At 40.3% G+C, this 23,271-nt stretch overlaps 1 protein-coding gene across 1 annotated transcript in view; it reads left to right on the forward strand.

The window, feature by feature from the left end:
- Positions 1-19,604: 19,604 nt before the first annotated feature.
- The window catches only part of oprd1a (opioid receptor, delta 1a), a 28,427-nt gene continuing 24,760 nt past the window's right edge, over positions 19,605-23,271 (forward strand). Inside the window, exon 1 of the mRNA XM_067411617.1 lies at positions 19,605-19,843. Coding sequence (XP_067267718.1) covers positions 19,605-19,843 — 239 coding nt within the window. The remainder of the gene's footprint in view (positions 19,844-23,271) is intronic.

Raw genomic sequence — 23,271 nt, forward strand, 5'->3', positions numbered from 1 at the left:
CCAGCGGGCAACTGATGATTAGTTTTGGAGACCTGGCAAGCAGTGCATTGATGGATGAATCAAATAACGTCTTGTGACATAGTTTCCCACCAGAAGCGATTCTGCAGCAGGTTGAGAGTGGGGGTGATTCCAGGATGACCAGAACTGGGCGTGTCATGTACCTGATGCAACACTTTGTCTCGGAGGTGTGCAGGTACAAAGGTGCGATTGGGTGGACAAGTATTTGGTGGGGCTACCTGTTCATTGGCTTGAGTCAATTCTTTCATAATGCCCCACTGGACTGGAGCAAGAAAGAGACTCTGGGATGATGTGTCCTTCGGTGTTCTGCTCGATGCATTCAGCTTGACGAGACAAAGCATCTGCTTTGGTATTCTTGGACCTGGGTCTGTAGGTGACTTTGAAATTGAATCGAGTGAAGAACATCGCCCATCGAGCTTGACGTCTTTTTGCTGAATGTAAGTATTCCAGGTTCTTGTGGTCGGTAAACACGGTGAATGGGTGTTGTGCTCCATCCAGCCAATGCCGCCATTCCTCGAGGGCGGCCTTCATAGCTAACAGTTCTCGGTCTCCTACGTCGTAATTCCGTTCTGCCGCTGATAACTTTCGTGAGTAAAAGGCACATGGGTACATTTTCTCGGCCTCGCCCTGGCGTTGAGAGAGAATAGCGCCAATACCAGTGCTAGACGCATCCACTTCCACGATGAATGGCCGTTCTGGGTCAGGGTGATGAAGGATGGGAGCTGAGGTGAATCGTTTTTTTAATTCTTGAAATGCCAGATGTGCCTCGGAGGACCAGTGAAGACGAGAGGATGAGCACTTTGTCATGGATGTCAGAGGTGCAGCTACACTGCTGAAGTTTCGGATGAATCGTCTGTAAAAGTTGGCGAAGCCCAGGAATCGTTGCGTTTTTTTGGGGGGGTTTGTGGTTTTGGCCATTCCAATACCGCTCTTACTTTGTTGTCATCCATAGCTACCCTATCTCTGCTGATGATGTATCCCAGGAAGGCTGTGGAGGTTTGATGAAATTCACATTTTTCAGCTTTGGCATACAGTCAGTGTTCAAGCAGTCTTTGGAGTTCCATTCGTACATGTTGCACATGTTCTTCGTAGGATGTAGAGTATATCAGTATGTCGTCTATGTAGACGACAACCCACCGATCTAGCATGTCTCGGAATACATCATTGATGTAAGACTGGAACACGGCTGGACTGTTGGACAGCCCGAACGGCATAACAAGGGTCTCGTAGTGGCCAGTGGTTGTAGAGAAAGCGGTTTTCTACTCGTCCCCTTCCCGGATGCGAATGAGGTTATATGCACATCGAAGATCCAATTTGGTGAAGTATTTGGCTTGTCTTAGTTGTTCGAGTGCTGCTGGTACCAGAGGAAGTGGGTAGCGGAATTTTACGGTGATGTCATTCAAGCCCCTGTAGTCAATGCAGGGTCGGAGACCCCCGTCCTTATTCTTGACAAAGAAGAAACCGGTGGATGCTGGTGATGTGGACGGCTGGATAAATCCTTTCACTAATTCTTCTTCAATATACTTTTGCATGGCTACAGTTTCAGGTTGAGATAGGGGGAAGATTCGACCTTTGGGAGGTGTTGTGCCCGGTATCAGGTCGATAGCACAGTCCCCGGGTCTGTGAGGAGGGAGTTCAGTAGATTTTTCTTTGCTGAAGGCCATGACCAGATCAGAGTATTCAGTGGGTATCTCTGGTTTCTCAGCAGTCTCATTACGTACCTCCACAGCTCGAAGAGGCAATGGGTGAATTTGTTGAAGACAGTGCTCGTGACAACGTTCATCCCAGTGAAGTATCTCTCCCTCCCTCCATGACACATGTGGGTTATGCGAACGGAGCTAGGGTAAACCAAGAACAATGGAACTCTGTGGAGCATGAATTATGTAGAAGCAGATGGGTTCTTGATGTAGGAAGCCGATTTGTAGTTTGACTTTGGTGGTGAGATGTGTAATTCTCCCTTCTCCAATGGGTCTCCCGTCTAGCGCCTCCTCTGTCAGGGGAAAATGACATTGAGTTAACGGAATGCTGTGTTCCTTGGCAAAAGTGTCTGACATGAAGTTCCCTGCTGCCCCAGAAACCAGAAGAGCGTGTGTGGCAATACGCTGATCATTAACCAGAATCTGAGCAGTTATATTTAAGCAGTTGGAGGAATATTTGTGGAGTGAGAGGGGACTCACCATTGTGGACCTAGTAGCGGGAGGACGGATCGGACAGTTATTCTTGATATGACCGGCTTGGCCACAGTAGAAACATAAATGGAGTTGGCGTCTCCTCTCTCTCTCATCGGGATGCGCGGGGGTGTAACCGAGTTGCATGGGTTCCGGAGTTGCGTTGCTGGTCGGGAGAGCTGGACTCGAGCGCCGAGTGCGTAGCAGATTATCAATGTGTATTGCTAGGTCAATGAAAGAGTCCAGAGAACTGCCCTCATCTCTGCAGGCCAATTCAGCTTGTAAATCCATTGTTAAGCCCCGGCGAAATAACAATTTCAGTGTATCTTCAACCCAATTAGTCTGTGCTGCCAGCATGCGGAACTGTAGTGCGTACTCAGCGGCGGTGGTTTTTCCCTGGGTCAGTGAAAGTAGTTGGTCACCTGGACTCCGACCACCTTCTGCATGTTCAAACACGTCTCTGAAGCGTTGCAAGAAAGTCGTGAAAGAGGGGAATGCTGAACCGTCGTCATGCCAAATGGCGGTAGCCCAATCCAGAGCTCTCCCCGTTAGTAGTGAACAAACAAAGGAGATTCGGCTTGTGTCGGTGGGATACATAGACGGTTGTTGGTTCACATACAAAGAGCATTGCAATAAAAATCCCTTACATTTGCTGGGGGTTCCGTCGAACCTTTCGGGGAGTGCCAGGCGAGGATTTGAAACGGCTGGTGGAGTAGGAGGTGGGACAACGGGTGTGGAGGCCTGTGCACCAGCAGACTCAGGCGGATTGAGGCGGAGACTCTGGAGGGTCTTCACCAACTCTTCGGTGAGTGAAATGAGGCGTGAGAGTTGGTGATGATGCATGGTGAGCTGGCTGGCTTGAGCAGTTAGATCCGTAGAGATCTGGGCCAAAGCTGCTGGATCGGTTGGCGGCGAAGTCTTCCGTAATGAAGAGATAGCGGATCCATTTGCAGCTTTATTGTAAAAGACAGGTAAATACAAACTTGGGCAAGGCAGTACCGTAAACGGGGACAGGCAGAAGTTCAGAGCTGGCAGCGGTAAACAAGGTCGGGTCACGGGCAAGGATCGAGACAGGCAGCAAGAGTTCAGAATCGATAGTCAGGCAAGGTTCGGGGTAGGCAGCAAGGTTCAGCAGAGTAAAACAGTCCAGATCGTAACGATAAATCAGTCCACAAATAAACACTCAGAAATGATCACTAGTAGCAAATCAAGACTTTGCTACTAGGTGTGTGTGTGTGTGTGTGTGCGTGTGTGTGTGTGCGTCTTAAATATTGTGGAGTGATATGGTGCATGTAAGAGGTGATCAGTCCCAGGAAAGCGGGCCTCTGGGAAATGGAGTCCAGATGTGTGCGAATCAGTATTCCGGCGAGGGTTCCCTCCGGTGGTCCGGAGGATGCACCGGAGGAGCTGTATTCGTGACAGTAATACATGTACAGTAACTTGATCATTTGCATAGATGGTATGTATCCAAATGGAAAGTATTGTACCCAGTTATTTTACACTCCACCTACAGTATATGAATACCTTGAGTGCACTATATACTATACTAGAGTGCCTTTCAAAAGCTTAATTCTTACATTTCTTATACTGAACAATGTACTGATCCAACTGCAGAAAGAAAAAATGATCTATAGTATGCAATTTATCAAATAACTGTATGAAATAATGTTTTGAATTGCATGGATAGGAGAAACTTATGCAACAAATTAAAGATTAACACAGTATCTGAATACAGTAACAGAGAAAGTGACACAAGGTCTTACTAAACAGGCCATTGCTTTCATGGGACATGGGAGGTCAGGGTAATTAAACTCCTGTTTAAAGAACCATATAACCACATTAGAAATGCAGGGATGAAACAGTCTGGTAATTATCATCTCTAGTGTTAAAAGAGCCATATTGCTCCAACAGTGAGCCTAGGGTCACTATAATGGAACATTTAGTGAGTGATTCATCTTTGAGGCAGGTGCGCTAATGACTTTAATTTAGCAGTAAGCAGGTATGGTGACTGCATTGAGCTAACAACTCGGGTGGATGTGACTGACCAGACTTTCCGTTGGTGTAAACTACTTATTTAGTGCAGTTTATTGCAGGATACCAGGCTCTTTTTCATAATGCACACATTTGTTGAATTCTTGCAGAAGTGTGTCCATTAGACAATGCAATTGACATGTGTTTCAGTGAAGATGGTTCTTTATATTGCATTTTCCTGGTTTCTTTAACCTCAGATTTCTGTTTTTTGTTTGTTTGTTTGTTTGTTTGTTTGTTTGTTTGTTTGTTGGTTTTTTGTCCTTGAAGCATATGCAAGGAAATGGAATTGAGAACTCCGTTAAAATGACTTACCTGATAGTGCCATAATGATCTGTTTGACATACATGGGACTGTGTAATCCTGTAATAATTACAAAAATAATATACCTTTTTTTTTTTAATTGAACTTTCTTTTACTAACTTAAACACAGTCTAAGAGAAGGGGTTCATATTATTATTGTAGCAAATTAGCTCAAAATAAATATGAATAATTAATCATAACTAGTTATAATTAATTATTAATATTTTAATCAGTCAATAAAATTAACTTAATGTAATAAAATTAATATTACAATCAATTAACCTGTTGTTCAATGAACACACAGTGTTAATTGTTTATTAACTAAGAAATGTTCATTTCCAGGTTATAGGAAATAACAATCTTATTCTACTAAAAGCCTGTAGTCAGGACCGACATGAATAGGGACTCCCGTACATGAGCGCAAAACACGGACAACCTTACGTGTGACATGAACAAGACTTTATTAACTAGACTAAACACTTAAACTACTCTAACATTCACACACATACATGCATACAGTTTACCAAGAGAGAGAAAGAGTTTTGAAAGGGAGAGAGAGAGAGAGAGAGTGATCTGATTAACCGAATTCCTATCAATGCATTTCAAGGACCAGAACGAACCATGAATCATTCATTTATGCACCAGTTCAGTTTTGGTCTGGAGGTACTTGCTTGCGTTGACTTAAAGGTGAATTTCCCTCGTCGTGCAGAGAGGGGTTTCCCAAGTCGATGATTGGTCCAGATCAGGTCCGTGTGGAACAATGAAGGAAGTCTCTTTGTCGCTGGAGTTGAAGCGGCAAAAGTCGTTGGTTGAACTTTGCGGCGAAACGTAGGACACGAGACTTTCAGCGGTAAAGGAAAATTAAGTAAAGAAAAGAAAAGTGAGTGAAGGTTGGATGGCTTGAATGAGCGGCTGGTCTGTTCTTCTTGTTACTCCATTGTTCTTGGTACTCTGGTCATGGTTTCTCTTACCAGAACTAACCAACTCCAGTTCGTTTACTAACCAACTTCTCTCCATTCACTATCTTGCAATATGATCATTTAAACTTAGTTGTTTGTCACACCTCTGAGGAGTCTTGGCCAATCAGACATTGTCCTGTTTCAAGAGGGCCTTCCTCTGCCCCCAATAAAACATAAGTGTCACATCCCGGTCTGTCTCTGCTTAAGCAGAGTGCCATTTTAACATAATTGCTATTAAATGGAATACAATACATTTTAAACAGATTTCATTCCAGTCAGAATATAGGAAAGGGAGAAAGAATCAAATTAAGTCCAAATAAGGCATACTTCCAGTCATTCAGTCAAGAGTTAATGCATTTACACGAATTATGAGTGTTCTAAAGCCTAACTGTTTACAGGTAGTACTTGTGGACACATAATGCAAAATGTATGTAGTTAAAAGATGTTTGATAAGTCCGTTAAAATTGTTGGAACAATTTTGAAGCAGATTTATTTGTTCAACAGTCTCTTTGGCTCTCCTGTGAAGTAAGGAAACAAAAGGGTCTGGATTGTCTCTCTGTCTTCTTGGGTGACCCTTTGGTATGTCGCTTCTGCTATCAGGAAGCATGTGTCGTAAAAGTAATCAGCCTGGCTTTATCTGCAGACGGTCCGGAGCCGGAACCTCAATTCTGAATTAGAATTATGTTTTGAAAGAATCATCTAAATGATTCATTTGTCTGGTTCGTCCACAGTTCTTACATTATTATTATTATTTTTATTTTTTTTATTCTCCACTCCTTCGATATGTTATTCTTTGTACTTTCTTATATGTTCTCCATGATGGTAGGGGTCAGGTTAGAAACTCCTGTTAAAGACTGCAAATCCCTATTGCATTGGATATTGTGATGTTCCCAGAGCCCCTCTTCACAGCTTCACACATTCCATCTACACTATATTGCCAAAAGTATTGGGACACACCTCCAAATGATTGAATTCAGGTGTTCCAATCACTTCCATGGCCACAGGTATATAAAATCAAGCACCTAGGCATGCAGACTGCTTCTACAAACATTTGTGAAAGAATAAGTCGCTCTCAGGAGCTCAGTGAATTCAAGCGTGGTACTGTTAGGTTGCCACCTGTGCAGTCCATTTGTGAAATTTCCTCACTACTAAATATTCCACGGTCAACTGTTAGAGGTATCATGACAAAGTGGAAGCAATTGGGAACAACAGCAACTCAGCCACGAAGTGGTTGGCCACGCAAAATCACAGAGCGGGGTCAGCATATGCTGAGGTGCACAGTGCGCAGAAGTCGCCAACTTTCTGTGGAGTCAGTAGCTACAGACCTCCAAACTTTGTGTGGCCTTCAGATTAGCTCAAGAACACTGTGTAGAGAGCTTCATAGAATGGGTTTCCATGGCTGAGCAGCTGCATCTTACATCACCAAGTGCAAACATCAGATGCAGTGGTGTAAAGCACGCCACCACTGCACTCGAGCAGTCGAGATGTGTTCTCTGAAGTGACAAATCACGCTTCTCTGTCTGGCAATCCGATAGACGAGTCTGGGTTTGGTGGTTGCCAGGAGAACGGTACTTGACTGACTGCATTGTGCCAAGTATAAATTTTGGTGGAGTGGGGATTATGGTGTGGAGTTGTTTTTCAGGGGTTGGGCTTGGCCCCTTAGTTCCAGTGAAAGGAACTCTTAATGCTTCAGATATTTTGGACAATTTCATGCTCCCAACTTTGTGGGAACAGTTTGGGGATGGCCAACTTCCTGTTCCAACATAACTGCACACCAGTGCACAAAGCAAGGTCCATAAAGACATGGATGAGCTAGTTTGGTGTGGAGGAACTTGACTGGCCTGCACAGAGTCCTGACCTCAACCCGATTAAACACCTTTGGGATAAATTAGAGAGGAGACTGTGAGCCAGGCCTTCTCGCCAACATCAGTGCTTGACCTCACAAATGAGCTTGTAGAAGAATTATCAAGAATTCCCATTAACACACTACTAAACCTTGTGGAAAGAATTCCCAGAAGAGTTGAAGCTATAATAGCTCCAAAGGGTTGGTCAACTCCATATTAAATCCTATGGATTAAGAATGGGATGCATTAAAGTTCATATGCACGTAAAGGCAGGCATCCCAAAAAAAATGGCAATATAGTGTATATTCTGCTATATAAAACTTTGACCTCTGTAGTCCATCACATAAATAATATTCTTATTTACACCTATTGCAGTACTTGATTGATTAGTGTGCATTGTAATGTTAAAAAAAAAATCATTTTTGATAAAGCTTCCACTGGGGCTAGTTGAACTTAATGCCAAATCAAATGAATACACACTGCCACAATGTATGTTGTTGTGGGTGGTGGCCAGTGCATTGCAATAAATTTGCAAAAGTATTGTGAGTGGTTCCTAGCATGTTGTTATGTGGTTGTTAGGATGTTCTGGGTCTATGGCATTGTTAGGTTACTGGTGCATTTTGTGTGGTTATGGCATGGTTGCCAACCAGCAAAAGTCAAAGGAGTCTACCCTCAAGTCTGGTTATGCTAATTCTGGTCTCTTGAAATGGCTTGTATCCATCATTCAGTTTTTTTGTTTTGTTTTGTTTTGTTTTTTTTCCAATCCAAAAATGACTCCCTAACACTTTCATTCCCCAACATGTCTGAAAGGCCTTTGATTGAAAAAGATCTGAAATTTGCAAAAAAAAAAAAAAAAGAAAAAAAAAAAAAGAAATCTATCCTCACCCTGTTATTCATTGTCAAGTAGGGTTGTCATCTTTGATTTTTGCCTTTGATACGTAACTGCATTCAAGGTTTGAGTTTTGCATTTAATTTCTCTATTAACAGCATTGTTACACTCTTAATCATTTCAGTCTGGTGATAAATGTCATTTCTTTTATCGTTATTGGCTTGAATGAACAGTAACAGCATCATTGTCATTTCAGCCATGACAATGATTAGTTTGGTCAATCTGGGAGATTAGTCTTACATTTTCACATAATGATCAAAGATTATCTCCAGTCTGAGTGACTGTACAAACACATATTTACACAGAAGGCTTTGGACCAGACTTATAAGAGCTTGAACGTTTAAAGTGGCAGATGACAAAACTGTATAACATAACATAACATAACATAACATAACATAACATAACATAATAAAAATAACAATATTAAATTAACAATATAATAAATGTTATAATTATATTGTTATATTTATTATTATATTGTTATAATTATATATCATGGGTTAGTGTGGATGCTAATATAGTTACCTTTATAGTTATCTTACCTTTAAGTCAGTAATATGGTTAGACACTTACAAACCAATATATTTATCATTACTAGCTTAACCATTATTAAGAACCCAAACAAATGTGACCTAATCTCTTATAATATTCTCAGACCATTGAAACATCATCTGGTTGGGGCGATTCTGAAGCCTTGGGTTGCTACGGTTACAGAGGAGAGTTCGGGGTAATGACTGAATTAAAGTGTTTCTCCCATCGCCTCACACTGTCAGATGAAAGGGACTCGCACTGCTTTATACAGCACTGAATATGAAAAATTCCTCTCTTAAATGCAACAATTACTAATTTTTTTCAAGAACCAAAAAGTGCCTCACGTGTAACCATTGCAGCAGCAAAAAAAAAAAAAAATAAATAAAAAAAAAAGTCAAACACACCTAATGATTTTAACTAACCCCTAACACTATTAAACATCAGCATGTCCTATGGGTATACACTGTCACTTTCCCACCAGAACACATCCCCTCAGCCAGAATGAGTGGCAAAAAAAGGCCTGCTGCATGACTGGATTTAATAGGGGAAACTGTGAAAACGTGAGTAAAACACAATAAAACAAACAATTAAACTAAAGGATGGATTCAATAGTGTTCCTGTTACAACTTACTAACGATCTAGTAATCCATGGATATTGACATGAAGCCAGGAATCGTGTTTGCAGACATGTATATGTGCCTGATTTTGACACCAGGGAAATACATAAAAGCAAATTTGCCTATGAATGCTTTATATAAATACAATATAGATAGGTCTAAATTCAGATGATCACTTATATCAATGTTATTGTAACTCTCAAGTTCAAAAGTAGATGAAGACGAAGATAAAGATAACAATGTTTAATAGAATAATCCAAATAACCATAAGCCAACATGCGAGACAGCATGCATACACGTGCAATACCGGACACTGAACTGAAAACAAGCAGGAACTTAAATACAAATATGATTAACTTAAACAATGAAAAGCTGTGATGATTGGAGTTAGTGTCCATGGTGACAGATTGTGGTGGGAAAATAGAACAAAGGAACACATGTGGCAAGTGAAAACCAAAACAAACAGAACATGACTGTGACATAGCTCCCCCTGTCTGACGACATCTGGAGGACAACCAATGGAGACAGAGCCGGTGGATCCAATGCCTCAGACCGAGGGTCGAGGGAGCTTAGCGGCATTGCTGGTGCAGGAGAACCAGGCGATGTCATGGCGATGAGTGTCGTAGGTGGAGCCAGAGTGCCCGAGGGGTGGGGTGACAACGGTGTGAGCCAGGACAGAGGCAATGTCGACGGGAAGGAGGAACCTGCTGCAGCTGAAAGGGTGGAGGGATGGAGCGCAACGGATGGCCCGTAAGTCCGTGGCAGAAGTGGTGTGATGACTGACCATGGGGGAGCCGGTTGGACGAGGGAACCCAGAAGAGCCACTAGACTAAGGGTCTCTGGTGGAGCTGAAGATGGGAGGAGCCAAGACAGAGCCGACAGGCCGAGATGGACCAAAGGGATCTGAGGCTGCAGGAGGAGATGAAGGATCCTCCTGAATAGGCACTGCTGGAAGTTGCTTGACCTGTGGCTTGATATCATTGCAGGGATTCCCCAGAGACAACACAGGGCTATAAGCATCTGGCAGCGATGGGATTGGAGAACTGGCTGAGCTCTGTGGTGGTGGCGATGAAACAAGACTTGAGAGGAAAACAGTAATCATGAGTCCACACGGTTTAGGGCAAAAACTAATTTCCAGTTCTCAAAGTTCTCTTTAGATAATACAGATGATTTAAATACAGAGTGGGATAGGGTGGGAGTTGACAAGTTCCCATAGAAGTCTATCACTTCTAGGCTATCACTAGAAGGCTCACACCCTGAGACACCAGAGAATAAATATTTATTCAAATATTTATTTGAATAATGAAACTGTCACAATTCCTGCCAGTTCCTGGACTTCAATTCCCATAATCCTCCCTGCCAGTCACATGTACACATTCCACACCAATCATCAATTGCCGCATACAGCTGAAGCACATTATCTGGACTATTTAAGACTTACTCACACACCACCTCATTGTGAAGTCTTGTTAACCTGTGTTGCAATTCTGAGCGTTACTCTATTGTCTGCCTGCCTGTCTGCCAGTTACCGATCCTGTCTGTTTACCGTTTACGATTCTCTGCCGCCTGCCTTTGGACTGTTTACTGTATCCTGACCTGTGAGTGATATCTGCCTGTCCTGACCATTGCCTGTATTCTGACCACGATTCTGCATGTCCCTTGCTGTTCCTGTTTGTCCCTGCCTGTACAACCATGCTCTTATTTAATAAAGCACTGCAAATGGATCCTTGCCTGAGTCCCGTTCCGTTACAGAAGACTTTGCCACAACAACGATCCAGCAGCTTTTAGGGTGAACATTGGTCTGGTAGAAACATTGCATTATTGTTATTAGGGCTCAAGCAGGGCTCACGATCGCTGGAGGAATATGTTGCTGAATATTTGGACATTGCATATTATTTAGACTGGCCTGACTGTATACTGATAGACTTTTTCTGTGATGCCGTTAACCAACCTCTCCAGAACAAACTAAGACAAGAGGGACCGCGTTCATCACTTAGTAGCTTTATGGATTATGCTTTGTTGTCTGTTGGCTCTCTATTTACTGTGGGTGTCGCAGAGAAATGCGACACCTCGCTGAATCACGTAATGGCCGCCGCACCAAAAGATACTCACAAGATGGCAGCCACCATTACAACAACACCAAGTAAAGTCTCCGCTGATCTTCCAGAGCCAAGTCACGTCTCAGTTGATCTTCCGGAGCCAAGTCAAGTCTCCGCTGATCTTCCAGAGCCAAGTCACATCTCCGGTGATCTTCCAGAGCCAAGTCACGTCTCCGTTGATCTTCCAGAGCCAAGTCAAGTCTCCGCTGATCTTCCAGAGCCAAGTCAAGTCTCCGCTGATCTTCCAGAGCCAAGTCAAGTCTCCGCTGATCTTCCAGAGCCAAGTCACGTCTCCGTTGATCTTCCAAAGCCAAATCAAGTCTCCGCTGATCTTCCAGAACCCCGCTACATCTCCGCTAACCTTCTAGAGTCACGTCACGTTTCTGAACCTGTCCGAGAGCGGAGAGGGTTGCTGTCCAGTGTAGACCATCCACATCTTAACTTCAGTACGAGCAGCTGGCATTCCGAAACCCCCAGCCGCTTCGCACTGAAGCCTGCCGGCCGCTTCGCACTCAAGCCCGCCGGTTGCAACGCACTCAAGTCCGCCAGTTGCAACGCACTTAATTCTGCCGGTTGCAACACACTCAAGTCCGCTGGTGTTTACGGACAAGATAGCCGCTCCACCAGGGTCTACGGACGAAATAGCCGCTCCACCAGGGTCTACGGACGAAATGGCCGCTCCGCCAGTGTCTACGGACGAGATGGCCGCTCCGCTAGTGTCTACGGATGAGATGGCCGCTCCAGTCTTCACGAGCCCGCTCCAGACTCCGCACCTCAGCTCCTTGCCCTGTCGGCGCCATCCAAGCATCTTGCCCTGCCGGCGCCACCCGAGCGCCCAGCCCTGCCGGCACCACCCAAGCTCCTTGCCCACGAACCCGCCACCGCCTCCATTGATTTCCCCAAGAACTTTTTTTGGGGGGGCCATATACCTGAGGGTGGGGAACTTGTGGGTGGCGTCCTTGCACCATCACGGCCATCAACGGCCTCTGAACTGTTATGGCCGCCTATGGACTCTGAGCTGCCACGGTCGCCAATGGTTCCTGAATCACCGTGGCTGCCCGAGCCTCCTGACCTGCCGTGGCTGCCTCGGCCACCTGACCTGTCGTGGCTGCCCAGGCCACCTGACCTGCTGTGGCTGCCCTGGCCACCTGACCTGCCGTGGCTGCCCGAGCCACCTGACCTGCCATGGCTGCCCAAGCCACCTAACCTGCCATGGCTGCCCGAGCCACCTGACCTGCCGTGGCTGCCCGACTCTGCTGACCCGCCTTGGCGTCCCAAGGCTCCCGAACTGCTATGGCTGCCCACGGCCTCTGACCTGCCGTGGCTGCCTGACACTCCTGACTCTTAGATCTTTTTGATGATGTATAGTTTGTCAACTGCACATTAACATTTAGGCTATATAATATAACAAATACAGTAGCCTATATGAAATGCCATAGAGGTAACATAATTGTTCAGACACTTTGCATCACAGAAATACATTATATTTTAAAGTATATAATAGAATAGCATTATTTTAAATTGTAATAATATTTCACAGTTTTGTTGTTTTTTCTGTATGTTTGATATACACCATGATGAGCTTGAGACATGATCACAGAGGGGTTTTTTTTTCACATAGCCTGCCTGACTGAAAGGCCTCATTATGCAGGTCATTACAGTTCATTATGCAAATCTTTTGTCTTCTCAGGTGTGAATCACAGCATTATTCATGATGATTCACACCTCCATGCATACTGTTTCTTGACAAAAAGTGTCTTACAAAATTTAAATATCTATATTGTTTTATATGAACAAGTAGGCATTGTAATTGAAGCAAAAATTCTAGTCTACAATCTCCAATACCCAGAAGTCTTGTGAACACATATAAAACATTATTGTTTTGGCATTATTCCAGTGACTTAATTTTTTTGTTTTTTTCAATAACCACGCATAAACGTTATTCCTTAAACACAAACATGTACATACATGTTCCTCACATATTATGGTAGCCTAGTTTTTGCTGAATACAGTGTAATGACACTTTTGCCATTAATGTTTATGAACAACTGAAAAATGCACAAATGTCAAGGCATGCCAAAACTTATCCTGGACCCCAAATCAGCCTCAGACTCCAGAGAGTTAAATGATGAACAATTGTTATGATTGGGGTTAGTGTCCATGGTGACAGATTGTGGCAGGAAAATAGAACAAAGGAACACATGTGGCGAGTGAAACCCAAAATAAACAGAACATAACTGTTATATCATTTAGTAAAACTGTCCTCCTCCAAAAGCACCTTATTACAACCTATATTTACATTTTAATAGATTGCGCCCTCTAGTTGACATAAAAATAATGACAGTCTGTCATCATGAAATGACATATGAGCGTTGTTACCAATCAAAATGCGTGTTCATTTAAATTCCATGTGTGGACTATTTACACGGTCCCTTTCCCACCATTTGTTCCATTTCCATTTAGCAAAACTTTTTTTTTTTTTTTTTATTAATGACTACACCTACCCCAACCCTAAACCTACCCTTAGTGATTTATAGTACATATACACTTGAAGAGTTTATTTGCAAAAACAGTTAACTCCATATTTATTAATTATCACAAATGATGTTTTTTTTATTGTGCATTCCAAGTAATATCAATCAAACTGCAGTTGGGTTGCTTTGATTAAGTAATAATAACTATAAAAAATACAGGTACATGAAAAAATGAAAGTTAATTGAAAGTATGTTTTTTTTATATATATAAAAAGTTTGTTTTTAGAAAAAGCAGATAACTCCAACAGTCGTTTTTTTGGCAAAAGCAGATAACTCCACATTTCATATTTCAGAGTTAAACAAAACCCAAGTAATTGCTTTGGAATTGCATTTAAAACACTCAACCACACATGTGCACATAAACGCACACACACTCACCCATCCACTCACTGTGCACACGTGTGCACACACACACACATAGATCTGCAAACACATACACTCACACACACGCACGCAAAAGGACAACCAAGGTTTCAGCATGTAAGTTGTGTATGAAGTACAAGAACTTACAGGAGTCGAAATTATAAATCTTCAATCACTTTTAGTCAGCTTTGACAAAACTTCCATCAGCTAGTGCATCGTTTTGAAGTGACTAGAAGGCTTGTCACCTGACCTGAATACTGTGCGCTGATTTGCTAAAACAGACTTATCGGTTATCTTGGGAAAGGGGGAAGGGAAATCCATGATGGAAAAGGATTCGTGGGCTGGAACGTCTTGGTGGGCTGGAGGTGGCTTGTGACCGGCTGGAGCGGGCTCGTGGAAGGCTGGAGCAGGCTCGCGGAGAACTGTAGCAGGCTCGCGGAGAACTGGAGCTGGCTCACAGAGAGCTGGAGCTTGCTCGCGGAGAGCTGGAGCGGGGTTTGGAGTTGGACTCCAGGACATCCCCTTATATTCAATCAATAGTCCTAGTGGCACCAGTGTGGGAGCTGATAGGAGCAAGGGCTCAGGCGTGGCAGTGGCCATCTTCTTAGGCCATCTGGGCTTCGCGGTGGCCCTCCTTTTGGGAGGTTTGGGCTTTGGGTCAGGCAGGACAAAATGGGAGACCCACTGGGGAGATACGTGGAGGAAACAAGTGGCTGGTGAAGCGACCAGGCAGCATGTGTTTCTGAGGGGACTGGACGAGGAAGATATGATTTTTCTTGAACCTCTTCAATTTCGAAATCAGAACCATTTAAAATGAGAATTAAGTATAGCATCTAGCCAGTTCACCTTGCAAGAAAGCTCAGCAAATTCCTCCATGTACCTCTCCAGCGGGCGACCGTCCTGCCTGAGATTCCAAATACAGTCCTCCGCTGTGGGTTTGTGTCTGCAGCTCTTTGGGGGAATCGGGATTAGGAAAATACCCATTCTCCTCAGGCCAACGGTGATGTCACATGCATACCCTCTCTACTGTTTATGCATCATGCAGCCCATGAATAACATTTCAAACTGTGCTGTGAAAAGATGAGCTATTTTATACGCAATCAAACTTTTCATTATAAAGAAACCAAAATATCAGAGAATTGGGGGTGAATGTCTTTGACTTGAACCAGCAAGCAACCTCCCAGAAAATCCCCTAGCAACCACTTGCACCTTTGCAACATAGCAATGCTATATGACCACCACTTAATTTTCATATCTTTTTTTGCAAATGTAAGAATTTTATTTTTTGCTAAGTGACTGCATCAAGGTTGGCTCTAATGTTGCAGGCTTAATTTTAACAATCTAAAGCATGTCAGTTTGTTTTATACAAAAAGCAATGGTCTCTGCATTGAGCTTTGGTCTTGAGCTTTCTCAGAATAAATCAATAAATGTAATCTGGAGAGCAATATAAGTGCTAATGGCTACAAACTAAAAGATAAATACACCCACAAATGGCAGAAAAAACACCCACAAATACTTTAAATGGCAGTAATTGCTTCTATCTATCTATCTATCTATCTATCTATCTATCTATCTATCTATCTATCTATCTATCTATCTATCTATCTATCTATCTATCTATCTATCTATCTATCTAAATAATGAAGAACACACTTACTCAGCAGATTACAGGAAATGAGCCAAGGAAAGGAGTTACAGTAAATATAAACAAAATATGTCTAACTTGTAAAAATAGGATGGTTTCATCAATGTTTTTCATATGAGCCTCAGCCACATATTCACTCACACTGACCTGCTGTGATATCTGTAGCCAGAATGTGTGAGAAGTCAAGAGTCTGGCAAATCTGTTTTGACGTCTTGCTCATCTCAAATCCATCTGTTTTGTTGTGTACTATGTGTGTCTGCTGGCATAATGGGTGGACCTGGAGAGCACTCTCTCTCTCTCTTTCTCTCTCTCTCTGTCACTTACACACACACACACACACACATGAGCGCATGCGCACACATGCACACAAACACATGCCTAAACAAACAACACTTTCCACAACTTCTCTAAGTAAACTTAAATGTTTGTTTTTATTCAAGGGGTTTTAGTAGACTGTGTGTACTGATGTCTTTACAAGTAGAAAATGATATGAACGGCTGTAATGTTTCTACATCAAAGGGTGAATGCAAAGCAGATTGCCAATAACAAGATAAAATGAGGGTTAAGAGAAACGTTTACATTAGCAAACAGATTTTATTTATTTATTAATTTATGGTTTTCACCCACCCTAGCTCATTTCCTCCTGCACAATTATTCAATCAAAACAAGCCCAGATGAGTGGAAACTCATCCAATATTGCAACACTGACTTGGATATAAGAACATAATTTAACATTGAAAAAGCAATCTTTTTAAAATTTGAATAGGTGGAGAATGGGAAAGATTAAGATATTTTACATTTTAATTTAAAGTGTTCTTGACATTATTTCATCATCCTAAAAAAATTAACCATCATTCAACCACCCCCCTTATGGCGTGTTAAAGCACTGGGCATGTGGCTCTGTCGCAGATGAGAGATGATCCTACTGATGGTGTCCTGCACCTCTGCCAGGCTTTATTGCCAGTTTCACGCAGACATACACCTCTTGAGTGAGCCACCATCTGGAGTCCACATAGAGACAATCCAGAATGCAATCTGTAGAGGAAAAGAGAAATAATGGAAAATAAAGAGATATTGAATAAAACTGTACGTCATGCATTAAGATCTCTCAACTGATTATGACAACAGTTGCCAAGATACTCAGTAATGCTTCATCGCTCCTTTACTCTGCATGCTCTATTTGCTAAAAAGTTGAGAAGAGAGAAAAGATTTGAATGAAAAATGTGATGTTAAATAAAATGAATGAGGAATACATTTTGACTGTCCACATGAGGAAAAGGCACTTCCACAGTAAGTGCCTTACTGAATCTGGATGACGTTATTACAAATCTCTCTCTCTCTCTCTCTCTCTCTCTCTCTCTCTCTCTCTCTCTCTCTCTCTCTCTCTCTCTCTCTCTCTCTGTGTGTGTGTGTGTGTTTGTGTGTGTTTGTACCTGATGTTCCCTGTGTTATGGGCACCAAATGTCCCCACAAGGAAATAATAGCAGTAAATTTTGACCTATGGTCAAAATTTTTGGTCCACATGAGGAAAACAGCTTATTAATCAGACTATATACTATATGTGCCATTCTACAGAATTGGTTCAAAGTCAGATTTGGAAATGTCTTGAGAAAAAAAAAAAAAAAAAAAAAAAAAAATTTCCACAGATTGTGTATGTATGCAAATTGTATAATATCCAACGAACATATTTCTAGTAATTGTACAGTTTATTTCTCATATTGTATTTTCAGTAAAAGTTTTGGAATATTTTTCCTCTCCCCAAAATTGTCACTACTGAAACACAATGATAAATTATTTAATAAGAAAGGTTATATTGACCTATTAAGATTTTGTTTACATCTACCTTGTAAATGTATTTTGAAAAAGGTTTCACAGGTAAATCCATAACAATTAAATTTTTAACAATATTTCAAGTGTAATTTATGAGATTTGTTGTATTTTGAATCCAATCTTTCTTTGTAAAAGGCATAAAGGCATTTATCATACTGATTTCAAAGTTAAGGATTCATTAGTTTGTATATACAATCAACCAAACACTATAATAACATCGTAGATGATAATTCAGTACTTTTTTTTTTTGACAAAACATATCCACATACATTTCAGTAGTGACAGTTTTGATAGCGACCACATCACATTGCAGAATTTTAGCTCACATACTAAAAAAACTTAAATAATAAAACATACTAAAATTCTAATGATTTGCATAAATGTACTAACATTTTGTTTATTTTGCCCAAATAAATGATTGTGTTCCCTTTTTTCACTACAAAACAATATCTATCTATCTATCTATTTATATGTATATATATATATATATATATATATATATATTTTTTTTTTTTTTTTTTTTTTTTTACACTACAAAACAAAACAATTGTTTTGGTTGTGACAATTTTAGATACTTTTGAGCCTAGCTCAAAGATGACAATCATGGTTAGCTAGCACAGTTCTGAACAGTTAATATATATAGTTATTGAATAACCCCAAAAAACTATGTTGTTTCGGTTGTGACTGTGACAATTTTAGATACTTTTGAGCCTATAGCTCAATGATGATAATCAGTACATGGTTACCTAGAACAATTGTTGTGCATACATAAAAACTACATTTCATGGAATAACACACACAAAAAAAGTTTGCTTAGTTGCAGAAAAAAGGTGTTTGTGACGTTCCTTAAAGTTATATTTTCAGACTTTTTAACATATTTATCTCAAAATGATGGTACCTATCTACAATGAAAGAAAGGCTATGAGAGGGAGGGACACATGAATATTTCCTGATCATGTAGAAAATGTAGAAGTGTGGTTAATTAATAGGTTAAGTCAGAAAATGATCAAAAAGTTCCAAATTAAGTACGTAAGTAAGTGTGTTAGATGGACCCTGTGCTGATACTGGTGAAATATTAGCACTCCAGAAGGCCTCTCAGTCAATCAGATTAGAAACTTACTGTTGTAACCTATAAATACTGTAGGCCTATATCCTCATTAAGAAAGAAAATTGTAATAAATAAATAAATGCTGCCATCAGCTATAGGTTGTTAATGTTAATATTTCACATATGTAAAAAGATGACACCTGTTTAGAAGGATTCCCAACAGGGAAATATTCTCAGAACAGGCTCATTCTGCCAATGTTCTTAAAGTTTTAAACAAATATGTTTTATGCCTCGTTTTACTGTGTGCAATTTCACCCTCTAGTTCTCCGCTTATTCAGTCTTGCTGTCAAATATCTGGGGTTATTATATAAGTAGTCAAATTTATGTCGGGAATCCGAATACGGCACAGCAGGTTGACGTAGAAGGCTAAAGCGCTCCCTGCGTCTCGCTCACTCCCCTCACATAAAAAGCACACGTTTGAGCCTTCTAGCAGATCCGTTCAGAGAGCAGAGCATCTCACACCTGTAGACGAAAGCTGAACAGAGGGAAGCTTTCGTTTTTACTGTCATTCACCCTTGATGGACTTTAGTTTATAACAAACGCGTGACGATCCCTGCACAAAAGCTTATATTATAGTTCTACATTTTTTTCCTGCTCTGAGATCGAGAAGTTCAAATCGTCGGACGCAACTTTCCAGCCCCTCAGTGAGCGGGCAGCGACACTGAAGCGATGGAGCCGTCTGTCATCCCCGGTGCAGACATGTCAGACCTTTACTCCATTAACCCATTTAATGTTACTTTTCCTGACGATGTTATGGGGTTCGTTCCCGACGGGAGGAACTACACCGAGCCGAACCCGGTAAAGAGCCCCGCGGGAATCATCATCGCCATTTCCATTACTGCTCTTTACTCCGTTATCTGCGTGGTGGGACTTCTGGGAAACATCCTAGTGATGTACGGGGTGGTCAGGTAAGCAAGACAAAACAAAAGATGTTTCGAATATCTATCTATCTATCTATCTATCTATCTATCTATCTATCTATCTATCTATCTATCTATCTATCTATCTATCTATCTATCTATCTATCTATCTATCTATCTATCTATCTATCTATCTATCATCTAATTTGTTTAGATTAGGCTATCATGTTTTGTCTACAAAATAAACCAACTGAACCATATGCCTCAAGGGAAAAAAAAAAAAAAAAAAAAAAAATGATAGCCTAAACTTTTTAAACCTTTTGTGACATTGACCCATTAGTGACATATGTTGCTACACTATAGATTAGTTGTCAAACATTAAAACAATTACAAAGCACAGAGATATTTATGAAACAGATAATTGCACCACAAAAAATATCACACTGTTGTTATAGTCTGCTTGCATACAATTTTAACATAAAAACCATGTATCAACCTGCCTCGACCTGACATTTAGGAAAAATTAGAACAGTTTAACCTTTCTTTTAAACCATTTATTAGTTTACTCTTGTCTGGTCATTTTGGTTTATTATGTTCACTTGTGTACATAACAGCTATTATAAAAATATACTATTACAATTAAAAAACAAACAAACAAAAAAACAAACAAAAAAAAACAATAATAAAATTACACTGCTAATAAAATAATAATAATAATAAAAAAACACTGCTAGGGAAAACAAGCAAAACATTGTAAACATGAGATAAAACCACTGTGACAGCTTGTCCCTGGTCTCTATTTTACATTGTGTGCTGATTTGGGCATATTACATTAATGTGTGAATCAGATATTCTAGGTAAATAAGCAAATGCACATTGTAAAAATAAATAATTAGAGCCATTTCCTGACATTTTTCAAAAGCACAGCGTGAAAGCACTGGATGCAGGTCATGCATTACTTTACTTATTTGGTTCATGTCTTAGACCAGGGGATTAGCAATATTAGATATTTTCCATACGCTTTTTTTGTGAACAAATTGTAATGAGTGGGGAGGACGAACTTAGCAGGTGTTGATTGGTAGTTCTGTCCCCGATTGTAATCAATATGCATTAATTGGTTGTCTGCAGCTTTCTGCTCATGGGTGATTATGCTACGGTCTTCTTATTTATGAGGTTTCAAGTCTTGAAAGAGAATATGCTCAGTGCTGTGGTACTGTTGAAGTCATCAGTAAGAGAGAGCTAGGACAGGAAATGACCTCATTTTGGGATCATCTGATGGAAATAGCATTATGGGGCACAACCACCGTGGATATCTCAAGAGACGGCTCATCTCATATTTTGTGAACCCTTTTCCATTTCATTCCAGAGTGTGCTATTTAAATGTGATAAATATCTCTCTGTGAGGTAATATATGCTCTCTGTGAGTGGAGGCGAAGAGGTGGTGCTCAAATGACATTTCTAACTGCACCCTTTTAAAATAAAATCTATCAAACATCGCTGTGGGCCATGATTCACAATTTTAATTGTTTCTCATTCCATTACATAAAGCACAGTTTTTTTTTTGTTTTTTGTTTTTTTGTGCAAGGCAGAATATCTTTTTAATGTATCAGCTTTTAGCTGACAACCACAGCGAGAGTCTTCAAGTCGCTGGGTTGTCTGGAAAATGACATTGTGTAAAAAGGAACTGCACCAGCTGTGCGTTTTCAAAATGACATTAATTGGTATTCTCCTGATACTGGTGCTTCTACACAGACAGCTTTAATCAATGTACTAATTGAGCGCTCATTTTTCTTTGCGTCAAAGTAAAGTAGAGCTTAGCTTTAACACAAGGTGCTTTCACTTTGAATAATTCCAAAATTATAATACACTGAGAAAGATATATTAGGAGTGCAATGAGAACACAAGCAACAATCATTAATTTATGTTGTTTACAAAGATTAATTCTGTAACCTACATCTAAATTGTTATGAAGATTAAAGATATTAAGAAAAAACATGTCAAGCAAGTCAAATCATTGTTTGATTTCATCAAGACAAATGAATGTGCAAACCTGAATTAAAAAATTGAGAATGCCTTTTAACAAAATTTGTAGCAAACAAAATGCACAATTGTAATTCGAATGTGAATTTAAGTAGTGAATTGAATTGTATATATATATTTGTTTTATGGTGCATAATTTGACATCTTTACCTTATTTTTTTATTATTCTCAGTTTAGGTAAGAGAGTCAAATCTGACCTAAATTATGTTCACTTTAATTTACACACAGTCAGACCAAAAAAAAAAAAAAATCTCTGGCCTGTTCTGGCTCAACATCATAAATCAGTGCCTTGGGAGGCTTTATTAAAAAAAAAAATAGAAGTCAGTTTATTGATTACAATTAGGTTAGTCAGTTTATTGATTGCAAATTATGGTGCTGGTACCGGTGACGCTCTTCAGGTGGTCACGAAGCAGCATCTGATGTTAGTGCCCTCCCCAGTTGAGGTCATCCAGACTGGGAATGTCCCCTTGTTTATGTTGCATGATGTTCTCCTCTGCATATAGTGAGCTCTTCTCCTCTTGTCTGCATCACTTTTCATCTAGAGCAACATACTTAACACATAACATTTAAAATTTCTCTAATACATGTTTTCTTCTCTACTTTGTGCATAAATAAGTCATCTGGTGATATGTAGAGCAGTCTCATCCTTATCTTTTTGACCTCAAATTTAACTCTGTACAGCAGGTTCTGCACACACGTATAACTCTGCAACGTTCTTCAGACTAACACTCACAGTACTGCTGGGTGAACACTATAATACATCATACAAATGTTATAGTTTTTTGTATTATAAATAAAATACCTATGTAACAGTTAAATCATTGCCCATATAAGGTTTTTACAGTAAATAATCAATAAAGCATTATAGAAAATATATTAATTAAATACAGTACGTCAACCATGAGTCAGAGTAATTGTATCCTTATGCATATAATATGGGGGGGGGGGGGGGGGGACAAACAAACAAACAAACAAAAACACTAATGGATCATCCAGGCACAGTATTAAGAATCAAGTGTATGTAAACTTTTGTATGGGGGTCATTTTTATAAATTCAGCTTTTGTCTTGTGGACTATATGTAAACATCTTTTATGTAATATATCTTATTCAAGACAGTACTAAATAAAACAAATATATATATAAAATGCATTTCTTAGATCTCTCTTATTTTGTTAAAATAATCAACATTTGCAGATTCTGCAAGGTGTATGTAAACTTTTGACCATGCCTATATATTTGTTTTTAGTGGGACTAGATTTTGTTTTTGTTTGTTTTTTTGTTTATTATTATTATTATTATTCCAATTCTGTAAATTCATCTTCCTCTAATTCCATTTCAACATCTTCTCACACAAGCAGTAGCTCACTGTAAAAAAAAAAAAAAAAAAAAAAAAAAGAGAGAGAGAGAGAGAGAGAGAGAGAGAGAGAGAGAGAGA

This window comes from Chanodichthys erythropterus, chromosome 15, assembly GCF_024489055.1.
Source record: "Chanodichthys erythropterus isolate Z2021 chromosome 15, ASM2448905v1, whole genome shotgun sequence".
Taxonomy (NCBI): Eukaryota; Metazoa; Chordata; class Actinopteri; order Cypriniformes; family Xenocyprididae; genus Chanodichthys; species Chanodichthys erythropterus.